The sequence below is a fragment of the Heterodontus francisci genome, chromosome 9 (genome assembly GCF_036365525.1).
Source record: "Heterodontus francisci isolate sHetFra1 chromosome 9, sHetFra1.hap1, whole genome shotgun sequence".
NCBI lineage: Eukaryota > Metazoa > Chordata > Chondrichthyes > Heterodontiformes > Heterodontidae > Heterodontus > Heterodontus francisci.
This window is the reverse complement of record NC_090379.1, coordinates 4,432,666-4,445,674: the sequence shown is the minus strand read 5'-3', so window position 1 is coordinate 4,445,674 and position 13,009 is coordinate 4,432,666. Positions and strand designations below refer to the sequence as shown.

The 13,009-nt window shown below is 46.7% G+C and overlaps 1 protein-coding gene across 11 annotated transcripts in view; it reads left to right on the top strand.

Moving 5' to 3' along the window:
- ttll5 (tubulin tyrosine ligase-like family, member 5) overlaps positions 1-13,009 on the top strand; it is a 432,290-nt gene that overhangs the window by 40,474 nt on the left and 378,807 nt on the right. For all 11 annotated transcript variants that reach the window (XR_010975642.1, XM_068038454.1, XM_068038450.1 and 8 more), the window contains 3 exons: positions 1,256-1,362; positions 2,817-2,947; positions 7,588-7,670. Coding sequence is in view for 10 of the 11 variants with exons in the window: in XM_068038454.1 (XP_067894555.1) it covers positions 1,256-1,362; positions 2,817-2,947; positions 7,588-7,670 (321 nt within the window). In the remaining variant the exon portion in view is untranslated. The remainder of the gene's footprint in view (positions 1-1,255; positions 1,363-2,816; positions 2,948-7,587; positions 7,671-13,009) is intronic.

Here is a 13,009-nt window from a genome sequence, read left to right as displayed (position 1 = left end):
TAACCTGATCACTGACGCCCACTTTGTGTTCTGCCAGGACCAGTTGTCTCCAGACCTTGTTACAGCCTTGGTCCAAACATGGACAAAGAGCTGAATTCCAGAGGTGAGGTGAGAGTCACTGCCCTTGAAATCAAGGCAGCATTTGACTCAGTGTGGCATCAAGGACCCCTCACAAAACTGTAGTCAATGGGAATCGGGCGGAAAACTGTCCACTGGCTGGAGTCATATGCAACACAAAGGAAGATGGTTGTGGTTATTGGAGGCGAATCATCACAGCCCCAGGACATTGCTGCAGGAGTTCCTCAGGGTAGTGTCCTCGGCCTAACCATCTACACCTACTTCATCAGTGACCTTCCCTGCATCGTAAGATCAGAAGTGGGGATGTTTGCTGATGATTGCAGTGTTCAGTGCTATTTGCAACTCCTTGGATAATGAAACAGATGGTGCCCGCCTACAGCAAGATCTGGACAACATTCAGACTTGGGCTGATAAGTGGCAAATAACATTTGTGCCACACAAGTGCCAAGCAATGACCATCTCCAACCATCTCCCTGGACATTCAATGGCATTACCATTGCTAAATGCCTCACCAACATCTTGGGGGTCACCATTTACCAGAAACATAACTGGACCAGCTGCATAAATACTATGGCTACAAGGGCAGGACAGATGCTGGGAATTCTGGGGCTAAGTCCACTTGATTGGCACCCCATCCACCACCTTAAACATTCACTCCCTCCATCTCTGATGCATAGTGGCAGCAGTGCGTACCATCTACAAGATGTACTGCAGCACCTCGCCAAGGCTCCTTCAGCAGCACCTTTCAAACCCGCAACCTGTACCACCTAGAAGGGCAAGGTCAGCAGACGCAAGGGATCGCCACCACCTGCAAGTTCCCTTCCAAGTTACACATCATCCTGAACTAGAAATTTATTGTCTTTCTTTCACAGTCGCTGGATCAAAATCTTGGAACTCCCTCCCCAACATTGTACCTAACACCACATGGACTGCAACTGTTTGAAAAGGCCACTTTCCCGAGGGCAATTATGGAGGGCAATAAATACTGGTCTTGCCAGTGATGCCCATAATCCCATGAATGAATTTTTTTTTTAAGTACCTGGTCTGGGAGTGTTTGGCACTGATAATGTCTGTTAATATGGGAAAGTGGCCCATTCACCAGCCTTAATAAACATGAAGTTCACAAATCAGGTTGTTGTTACTAATGCTGTCATGTTTCCCATTTCTTTATATACAGGTCCATCCCAACAGTAATGATTTCAACCTGATGTGGACAGGTTCCCATCTCAAACCTTATGTATTACGCACTCTACTGGAGTTTCAGAAAGTCAATCACTTCCCCAGGTACATAACCAGCCTCTATTTCTTTCTCACTTGTACCAAAGGTTGAATTGTTCATTTGCTTATGGTTTCATTGATGTGGATAATCCTTGTTTCTGTTGTAGCGTTTCCTCTGGACCTGCTGCGTCCTTTGCATTTTCTGAAGGGAACAAAGCTCTGTGGGTGTTTTAGAATGTACTGACCCCTGGATATGCTTCATGTAGTTATTTCCAAGCCTGTGATCTGGTTGGTATGCAGAGAGTGGGAAGTGGTGTCTCTCAGGGATGCTGCTGGAAGCACTGTTGTTGACCATGTACATAAATGATTTGGGTCAGCATTTGGAGCTATGGTGTTGAATGTACAGATGATACTAAATGGTGATGGGGAGCGGGTGGGTGGTTAGCTAATAACTTGGATGACTGCACCAAAATACAAGAAGATATAAACAGGCTTTCAGAATGGCTGGATATATGGCAGACAAACTCAATATAGAGAAGTGTGAGATGATTCATTTCGGCAGGAGGAATAAGGAGGCCGCTTATTCTTTGAAAGTTAAGAAACTAAATGGGGTAGAGTAGAAAACAGATCTGCAAAAACAGTTATAAGTGGTTATAGGTAGCAATCAAAAGTTGATGGCGATAAAGAATGCAAACAAAGTACTGAGGTTCATCACCTTGACAGAAAGAGTCATCAGGAACACCAAGGTTGTGTCTTCCTAGTTTGAAAACCTCTCTAGACTGTAGAGCCTAACTTACTACCCTGATTTATCATTGAAGAATGATAATGCTGCGCATTCTCCCTTTGGAAATTGTTCTAAATGATGGTTGGTGTAGCACAGGATGATATTTTGTTCGCATTAAGCCAATTGAGTAGGACGCAAGACTAAATTTAAACGTCTCTGAAGTGAAATGGGTAGATCAGAAAAATAATCTGTCCTATACCCTCGGGGATGTGTGTGTATTTGCAGGGTCCATGAAAACTGAAATCCAACATGGTTAATTTTCTGTGGTCCTATTTAATAAGTGAGGCGTTTTGGGATTTGGAGCAAGTTGCACACTGTTTCGCAAACCAACAGATAAATGAAATTAAAGAAGGTTTAAATATCAATGCATTGTCTACAATATTATCTGTTCTCTGTATGTATAAAGATTTTGCATCTAGTAAAAATGTTAAAAAGCAACAATTTTAATAGACGATACTCAAAAACTAACATTAATTTTACCGTCTCTGATTACATTTCTCACAAAATTCAGTCCAACATTTCATTCACACTTTTGATCACCATTTCCAATGTATTATGTGTCATATGCTGCTGCTGTTGTAAAATAGAGTAGCTTCCTTGCACTATGAACACCATAAAATCAGAGTGCAGTCCTCATTAATGGTGGTCACACCCAAGATTATATGCTCAGAAAAACCTACCCGAAGGCATGATTGCATTTTTCTTCATTGATTCGATTTAATTTTCTTTGTTCCAGATCCTATGAATTGACCAGGAAGGATCGGCTATACAAAAACATCCAACGCATGCAGCAAACTCATGGTTTCAAACACTTCAACATTGTACCTCAGGCATACATCCTCCCCTCTGAGTATCAGGAATTGTGGAGTAAGACCCTTGCAAAGAATTGCAGTTTAGTCTAATCCAAATGGTGCTATCTCTAGTGCAGTGTCAGGCCAATGGTAGTTTGTGACTATGTTACTGAACCAGCAATCCAGAGAAAGTGAGTTCACATCCCACTTCGGCAGCCTGAGAGTTTGAATTCAGTTTACAAAATCAGTAAACAGTAAAAACCCAACAGGTTCACTAATGTCATTTCGGGAAGGAAACCTGCCGTTGTTAGCTGGTCTGGGTCTATCTGTGTGTCCTGTCCCGCACCAATGTGGTTGACTCTTAACAAGCCTGTGAAATGGCCTAGCAAGGCACTTGGTTGCACAAAACCACAGCCACTCGTTCAAGGTGAAGACCCACCACCATCTTCTCAGGGCAACTAGGAAAGTACAATAAGGCCAGATGTCCACATCTAGAGAATGGAGAAAATAAAAGCACTTTGACAGGAAGGGTGTGGCCCAGACTTGATTTGCTGTCACTTCATGTCCGAGGTGCTGTTGAGGTGATGGGCAGGCAGGCACTGCTGTGATCTGGCGCTGCTGATGGGATAGGTGAGCTCTACCTGACCATCTTTTTCTGCTGCCAGATTAGTCCAGGATGACTGTCTTATCATTTTTTGGGAAGGAAAGGTTTCATTTTCTCCTCCTGCCCACTGCCCCCCTACCCACAGACCAAGGGAAATTTAAGCCTCCGCTTAGCAATTCTGTCTGCCCCATCTGAGAGCCTGGGTTGCTTTAGGAGCTCAATGTTTAGAAAGCTGTTGCTGAGCCCCCTTCCCAGCACTGTGGTCCTACCAAGCTCTCTGTGCGTGTGTGGTGATGATAATGGTGTGCGGATGGCAATGATGGTGTGATTCATCATAACCCATTCTTCGAAAGAGGAAGCCCAACAAACCTCTTTGATTCAGCTTAACCTGACCTCCTTGTTATTCCCATCGATCCAATTTCTCTCCAGAGACTAATCTAATTGTTCTTCGATCCCATTTATGTTGTGTGCTTCAATGTCCTTTCCTGCTAACTTATTCTACATTTCTATTTTCATTCTTCGTTATTAACTTTGAACTATTGAACACTGGGATCAAGTTACAACTGCTCAATTGTGAAAGCTTCAATTAGATCAACTCTAATAGGGGAGGCGGTGGCGTAGTGGTATTATCACTGGACTAGTAACCCAGAGACCCAGGGTATTGATCTGGGGACATAGGTTCGAATCCCACCACAGCAGAAGGTGGAATTTGAATTTAATTAATAAATCTGGAATTAAAAGCTAGCCTAATGATGGCCATGAAACCATTGTCGATTGTTGTAAAAACCCATCTGGTTCACTAATGTCCTTTAGGGAAGGAAATCTGCTGTCCTTACCTGGTCTGGCCTACATGTGACTCCAGACCCACAGCAATGTGGTTAACTCTTACATGCCCTCTGACATGGCCTAGCAAGCCACTCAGTTGTATCTAACCACTACAAAGTCTAGAAAAAGGAATGAAACCGGACGGACCACCCGGCATCGACCTAGGCACCGGAAACGACAACAGCAAACACAGCCCTGTCGACCCTGCAAAGTCCTCCTTACTAACATCTGGGGGCTTGTGTCAAAGTTGGGAGAGCTGTCCCACAGACTAGTCAAGCAACAGCCTGAATCATACCTTGCAGACAATGTCCCAGACACAGCCATCACAATCCCCGGGTATGTCCTGTCCCACCGGCAGGACAGACCCAGCAGAGGTGGTGGCACAGTGGTATACAGTAGAGAGGGAGTTTCCCTGGGAGTCCTCAACATCGACTCCGGACCCCATGAAGTCTCATAGCATAAGGTCAAACATGAGCAAGGTAACCTCCAACTGATTACCACCTACCGCCCTCCCTCAGCTGATGACTCAGCATTCCACCATGCTGAACACCACTTGGAGGAAGCACTGAGGGTGGCAAGGGCACAAAATGTACTCTTGGTGGGGGACTTCAATGTCCATCACCAAGAGTGGCTCGGTAGCACCACTACTGACCGAGCTGGCCGAGTCCTAGAGGAGATAGCTGCTAGACTGGGTCTGCGGCAGGTGGTGGGGGAACCAACACGAGGGAAGAACATACTTGACCTCGTCCTCACCAGTCTGCCTGCTGCAGATGCATCTGTCCATGACAGTATTGGTAGGAGTGACCACCGCACAGTCCTTGTAGAGACGAAGTCTCACCTTCACATTGAGGATACCGTCCATCGTGTTGTGTGGCACTATCACCGTGCTAAATGGGATAGATTTTGAACAGATCTAGCAATGCAAAACTGGACATCCATGAGGCACTGTGGGCCATCAGCAGCAGCAGAATTGTACTCAACCACAATCTGTAACCTCATGGCCCGGCATATCCTCCACTCTACCATTACCATCAAGCCAGGAGACCAACCCTGGTTCAATGAAGAGTGCAGGAGGGCATGCCAGGAGCAGCACCAGGCATACCTCAAAATGAGGTGTCAACCTGGTGAAGCTACAACACAGGACTACTTGCATGCCAAACAGCGTAAGCAGCATGCGATAGACAGAGCTAAGCGATCCCATAACCAACGGATCAGATCTAAGCTCCGCAGTCCTGCCACATCCAGCCGTGAATGGTGGTGGACAATTAACCAACTAACTGGAGGGGGTGGCTCCACAAATATCCCCATCCTCAATGATGGGGGAGCCCAGCACATCAGTGTGAAAGATAAGGCTGAAGCATTTGCAGCAACCTTCAGCCAGAAGTGCCGAGTTGATGATCCATCTCGACCTCCTCCTGAAGTTCCCAGCATCATAGATGCCAGACTTTAGCCAATTCGATTCACTGCGCGTGATATCAAGAAACGACTGAAGGCACTGGATACTGCAAAAGCTATGGGCCCTGACAATATTCCGGCAATAGTACTGAAGACCTGTGCTCCAGAACTTGCCGCGCCCCTAGCCAAGCTGTTCCAGTACAGCGACAACACTGGCATCTACCCTTCAATGTGGAAAAGTGCCCAGGTATGTCCTGTACACAAAAAGAAGGACAAGTCCAACCCGGCCAACTACCGCCCCATCAGCCGACTCTCAATCATCAGTAAAGTGATGGAAGGTGTCATCAACAGTGCCATCAAGCAGCACTTGCTTAGCAATAACCTGCTCAGTGACGCTCAGTTTGGGTTCCGCCAGGACTACTCAGCTCCTGACCTCATTACAGCCTTGGTTCAAACATGGACAAAAGAGCAGAACTCAAGAGGTGAGGTGAGAGGGACTGCCCTTGACATTAAAGCAGCATTTGACCGAGTATGGCATCAAGGAGCCCTAGCAAAACTGAGGTCAATGGGAATCGGGGAAAACTCTCCGCTGGCTGGAGTCATACCTAGCACAAAGGAAGATGGTTGTGGTTGTTGGAGGTCAATCATCTGAGCTCCGGGACATCACTGCATGAGTTCCTCAGGGGAGTGTTCTCGGCCCAACCATCTTCAGCTGCTTCATCAATGACCTTCCTTCAATCATGAGGTCAGAAGTGGGGATGTTCGCTGATGATTCAGCACAATGTTCAGCACCATTCGTGAGTCCTCAGATACTGAAGCAGTCCTTGTAGAAATGCAGCAAGACCTGGACAATATCCAGGCTTGGGCTGAGAAGTGGCAAGTAACATTCGCGCCACACAAGTGCCAGGCAATGACCATCTCCAACAAGAGAGAATCTAACCATCTCCCCTTGACATTCAACAGCATTACCATCACTGAATCCCCCACTATCAACATCCTAGGGGCTACCATTGACCAGAAACTGAACTGGAGTAGCCATATAAATACCGTCGCTTCAAGAGCAGGTCAGAGGCGAGGAATCCTGAGGCGAGTAACTCACCTTCTGACTCCCCAAAGCCTGTCCACCATCTACAAGGCACAAGTCAGGAGTGTGATGGAATATTCTCCACTTGCCTGGATGGGTGCAGCTCCAACAACACTCAAGAAGCTCGACACCATCCAGGACAAAGCAGCCCGCTTGATTGGTACCCCATCTACAAACATTCACTCCCTCCAACACCGACGCACAGTGGCAGCAGTGTGTACCATCTACAGGATGCACTGCAGCAATGCACCAAGGCTCCTTAGACCGCACCTTCCAAACCCGCGACCTCTACCAACTAGAAGTGCAAGGGCAGCACATACATGGGAACATCACCACCTGCAAGTTCCCCTCCAAGTCACACACCATCCTGACTTGGAACTATATCGCCATTCCTTCACTGTTGGGTCAAAATCCTGGAACTCCCTTCCTAACAGCACTGTGGGTGTACCTACCTCACATGGACTGCAGCGGTTCAAGAAGGCAGCTCACCACCACCTTCTCGAGAGCAATTAGGGATGGGCAATAAATGCTGGCCTGGCCAGCAACGCCCACATCCCATGAATGAATAAAAAAAAAACTCGGAGCAAACAGCTGGAATGATTCCTAATAATGTTCCATCAAATAAAACACATCCCAGTTCCTAATTGGGTTCCGCCCCGGGACCCACTCCCGGTCAGGTTTGATCCTTGTACTGGTTTGACTAGGTTGCCTTTATAAAAGATCGAATTCTATTGATACTGTTTGATCTGGTTGGAACTAACTCCTTCATCAGTAGTTGTTGATAATTGTCAGTGTATTTCATTTCAAGCTGCACATACTAAGGATAAGGGACCATGGATTGTCAAACCAGTGGCATCATCTAGAGGCCGTGGAGTCTACCTGGTCACAAACGTAAGTGTTTGCAAACAAAATGAGGGGAGTTGAGAGAAGCTGATGTTGTGTTAACTGTTAAGTTTGACTCACACAGGTCAGTAAAATCATAGGTTAGATTTTTCCTATCTCAGCTGGGAAAGAAGTGCAGGTGCTATAATTTCATAGAATCGTAGAAAGTTTAAGGCACAGAAAGAGGCCACTTGGCCCATCGTGTCTGTGCCGGCCGACAAACGACCCACCCATTCTAATTCCACCTTGCAGTACTTGGTCCGGAGCCCTGCAGATTATGACACTTGAGGTGCATATCCAGATTCCTTTTGAATTAGTTGAGAGTCTCTGCCTCAACTACCCCTTCAGGCAGTGAGTTCCAGACCCCACCACCCTCTGGGTGAAAAAGCTTTTCGTCATCTCGCTTGTAATTTTTCTACCAATCACTTTAAGTCTATGCCCCCTCATCACTGACCTCTCTGCTAAGGTGCCCTTCACCTCCATTCTATCCAGGCCCCTCAAAATTTTGTACATTTCAACCAGATCTTGGAGCTACGCTGTTGTGGCCATTACGGAGATGTGGATATCACAGGGGCAGGAATGGATGTTGGATGTTCCAGGGTTTGGATGTTTCAAAAGGAATAGGGAGGGAGGTAGAAGAGGTGGGGGAGTGGCATTGTTAATCAGGGATAGTATCACAGCTGCAGAAAGGGAGGTCGTCGAGGAGGGTTTGTCTACTGAGTCAGTATGGGTGGAAGTCAGAAACAGGAAAGGAGCAGTCACTTTGTTGGGAGTTTTCTATAGACTCCCCAATAGCAGCAGAGACATGGAGGAACAGATTGGGAGGCAGATTTTGGAAAGGTGCAGAAGTAACAGGGTTGTTGTCATGGGTGACTTCAACTTCCCTACTATTGATTGGAACCTGCTTAGTGCAAATAGTTTGGATGGAGCAGTTTTTGTCAGGTGTGTCCAGGAAGGTTTCCTGACTCAATATGTCGGTAGGCCGACTAGAGGGGAGACTATGTTGGACTTGGTGCTTGGCAACGAACCAGGCCAGGTGGCAGATCTGTCGGTGGGAGAGCATTTCGGTGATAGTGATCACAACTCCCTGACCTTTACTCTAGTCATTTAGAAGGACAGGAGCAGACAGGATGGGAAAATATTTAATTGGGGGAGGGGGAATTACAATGCTATTAGGCAGGAACTGGGGAGCATAAATTGGGAACAGATGTTCTCAGGGAAATGCACGACAGAAATGTGGAGGTTGTTTAGGGAGCACTTGCTGCGACTGCTGGATAGGTTTGTCCCGATGAGGCAGGGAAGAGATGGTAGGGTGAAGGAACCTTGGATGACAAGAGATGTGGAACAGCTAGTCAAGAGGAAGAAGGAAGCTTACTTAAGGTTGAGGAAGCAAGAATCAGACAGGGCTCTAGAGGGTTACATGGTAGCCAGGAAGGAACTGAAGAATGGACTTAGGAGAGCTAGAAGGGGACATGAAAAAGTCTTGGCGGGTAGGATTAAGGAAAATCCCAAGGCGTTCTACACTTATGTGAGGAACAAGAGGATGGCCAGAGTGAGGGTAGGGCCGATCAGGGATAGTGGAGGGAACTTGTGCCTGGAGTCGGAGGAGGTAGGGGAGGTCCTAAATGAATACTTTGCTTCAGTATTCACTAGTGAGAGGAACCTGGTCGTTTGTGAGGACAGCGTGGAACAGGCTGATATGCTTGAACAGGTTGAGGTTAAGAGGGAGGATGTGCTGGAACTTTTGAATGATATGAGGACAGATAAGTCCCCGGGGCCAGACGGGATATACCCAAGGATATTACGGGAAGCGAGGGAGGAGATTGCTGCGCCTTTGGCGATGATCTTTGCGTCTTCACTGTCCACTGGAGTAGTACCGGATGATTGGAGGGTGGCAAATGTTGTTCCCTTGTTCAAGAAAGGGAATAGGGATAACCCTGGGAATTATAGAGCAGTCAGTCTTACGTCAGTAGTGGGCAAATTATTGGAGAGGATTCTGAGAGACAGGATTTATGATTATTTGGAAAAGCATGGTTTGATTAGAGACAGTCAGCATGGCTTTGTAAGGGGCAGGCCATGCCTCACAAGCCTTATTGAATTCTTTGAAGATGTGACAAAACACATTGATGAAGGAAGAGCAGTGGATGTGGTGTATCTGGATTTTAGCAAGGCGTTTGATAAGGTTCCCCATGGTAGGCTCATTCAGAAAGTAAGGAGGCATGGGATACAGGGAAAGTTGGCTGTCTGGATACAAACTTGGCTGGCCCATAGAAGTCAGAGGGTGGTAGTTGATGGAAAGTATTCAGCATGGAGCTCAGTGACCAGTGGTGTTCCACAAGGATCTGTTCTGGGACCTCTGCTCTTTGTGATTTTTATAAATGACTTGGATGAGGAAGTGGAAGGCTGGGTTAGCAAGTTTGCCGATGATACGAAGGTTGCTGGAGTTGTGGATAGTGAGGAAGGCTGTTGTAGGTTGCAACGGGACATTGACAGGATGCAGAGCTGGGCTGAGAAGTGGCAGATGGAGTTCAACCTGGAAAAGTGTGAAGTAATTCATTTTGGAAGGTCGAATTTGAATGCAGAATACAGGCTTAAAGACAGGATTCTTGGTAGTGTGGGGGAACAGAGGGATCTTGGGGTCCATGTCCATAGATCGCTCAAAGTTGCCACCCAAGTTGATAGGGTTGTTAAGAAAGCGTATGTTGTGTTGGCTTTCATTAACAGGTGGATTGAGTTTAAGAGCCGCGAGGTTATGCTGCAGCTCTATAAGGCCCTGGTTCGACCACACTTGGAATATTGTGTTCAGTTCTGGTCGCCTCATTATAGGAAGGATGTGGAAGCTTTAGAGAGGGTGCAGAGGAGATTTACCAGGATGCTGCCTGGACTGGAGGGCATGTCTTACGAAGAAAGATTGAGGGAGCTAGGGCTTTTCTCATTGGAGCGAAGAAGGATGAGAGGTGACTTGATAGAGGGGTACAAGATGATGAGAGGCATAGATAGAGTGGATAGTGAGAGACTTTTTCCCAGGGTGGAAAGGGCTATCACCAGGGGGCATAATTTTAAGGTGATTGGAGGAAGGTTTCGGGGAGATGTCAGAGCTAGGTTCTTTACACAGAGAGTGGTGGGTGCGTGGAATGCGCTGCCAGCCGTGGTAGTAGAAGCAGATACATTAGGGGCATTTAAGCGACTCTTGGATAGGTACATGGATGATAGTAGAATGAAGGGTATGTAGGTAGTTTGACCTTAGGCTAGGTTAAAGGTTCGGCACAACATCGTGGGCCGAAGGGCCTGTACTGTGCTGTACCGTTCTATGTTCTATCTCCCCTCAACCTTCTCTGTTACAAGGAGAACCAACGCCAGTCTATTCAATCTTTCCTCACTGCTGCATTTTTCCAGTCCTGGCAACATCCTTGTAAATCTCCTCTGTATTCTCTATATGCAATTATATTCTTTCTGTAATGAGGTGACCAGAACTGCACACAGTTCTCAAGTTGTGGCCTAACCAATGAGTTATACAGTTCCAGCATAACCTCCCTGCTCTTGTATTCTGTACCTCGGCTAATAAAGGAAAGGATTCCATATGCCTTCTTAACCACCTTATTGACCTGTCCTGCTACCTTCAGGGATCTGTGGACATTCACTCCAAGGTCCCTCACTTCTCAGTATTTTCCCATTAATCATGTATTCCTTTGCCTTGTTTGACCTCCCCAGATGCATCACCTCACACTTCTCCGGGTTGAATTCCATTTGCCACTTTCCTGCCTATCTGACCAGACCATAAATATCCTCCTGCAGCCTACAGCTATCCTCCTCGCAATCGACCACATGTGCAATCTTTGTGTCGTCTGCAAACTTCTTGATCATGCCTCCTACATTTACATCCAAATCGTTAATATACACCACAAAAAGCAGGGGACCCAGTACTGAGCCCTGCAGAACGCCACTGGAAACAGCCCTCCAGTCGCAAAAACGCCAGTCAGTAATTACCCTTTATTTCCTGCCACTAAACCAATTTTGTATCCACCTTGCTGCATTTCCCTGGATCCCATGGGATTTTATTTTTTTAACCAGTCTGCCATGTGGGACCTTGTCAAAAGCCTTGCTAAAATCCATGTAGACCGCATCAACTGCACTACCCTCATCTGTCTTCCTTGTTACCACTTCAAAGGTTTCGATCAAGTTGGTCAAGCAAGATCTTCCCTCAGCAAATGGGTGGCACAGTGGTGCAGTGGTTAGCACTGCAGCCTCACAGCTCCTGCGACCCGGGTTCGATTCTGGGTACTGCCTGTGCAGAGTTTGCAAGTTCTCCCTGTGACCGCGTCGGTTTCCGCCGGGTGCTCCGGTTTCCTCCCACAGCCAAAGACTTGCAGGTTGACAGGTAAATTGGCCATTGTAAATTGCCCCTAGTGTTGATCGGTGGTAGGAGAATTGTGGAGATGTGTAGAGAATATGGGATTAATGTAGGATTAGTATAAATGGTGGTTGTTGGTCGGCACAGACTCAGTGGGCCGAAGGGCTTGTTTCAATACTGTATCTCTCTATGACTCTATAAATCCATGCTGACTATCCATGATTAATCCGTGCCTTTCTAAGTGACAGCTTATCGTGTCTCTCAGAATAGATTCCAATAATTTGCCCGCTAATGAGGTTAGACTGACTGGCCTGTAATTAATCTATCCCTCGCTCCTTTATTTCCTGCCACTAAACCAATTTTGTATCCGCCTTGCTGCATTTTCCTGGATCCCATGAGATTTTATTTTTTTAACCAGTCTGCCATATGGGGCCTTGTCAAAAGCCTTGCTAAAATCCATGTAGACCGCATCAACTGCACTACCCTCATCACGTTAGCAGTTCTCCAATCCTCCGGCATCACACCTGTATCCATTGCGACTGGAAAATGATGGTCAGAACTTCCACCATTTCCACTCGCTTCTTTAACAGCCTGGGGTACATATTTTCTGGCCCTGGTGAGCCAGTAACGTACTTTTGAATTCACATCTCTACTCTAATATAGGAAACACGGCAGCCAATTATGTGCACAGCAAGCTCCCACAAACTGCAATGTGATAATCAGATAATCTGTTTAGGCGTTGTCAGTTGAGGGATAAATGTTGGGCAGGATAGGAGAGAGTGCTTGGCCTGAGCCATGGCTGACGGCTGTGTTCTGACTCTCTTTTCTATACTTCAGTAAGCTCAACTCTGTCACGTTCTTTCAAAGTTGAATAACCAAGTTATTGGTGACCGCCAGGCAGAGTAGAAGAACTAGGCAGGTAGTACAGGAGTCCCCTGGGTCCATCTCCCAATCTAACAGATTTTCCACTTTGAATACTGTTGGGGGCGATGGCTTC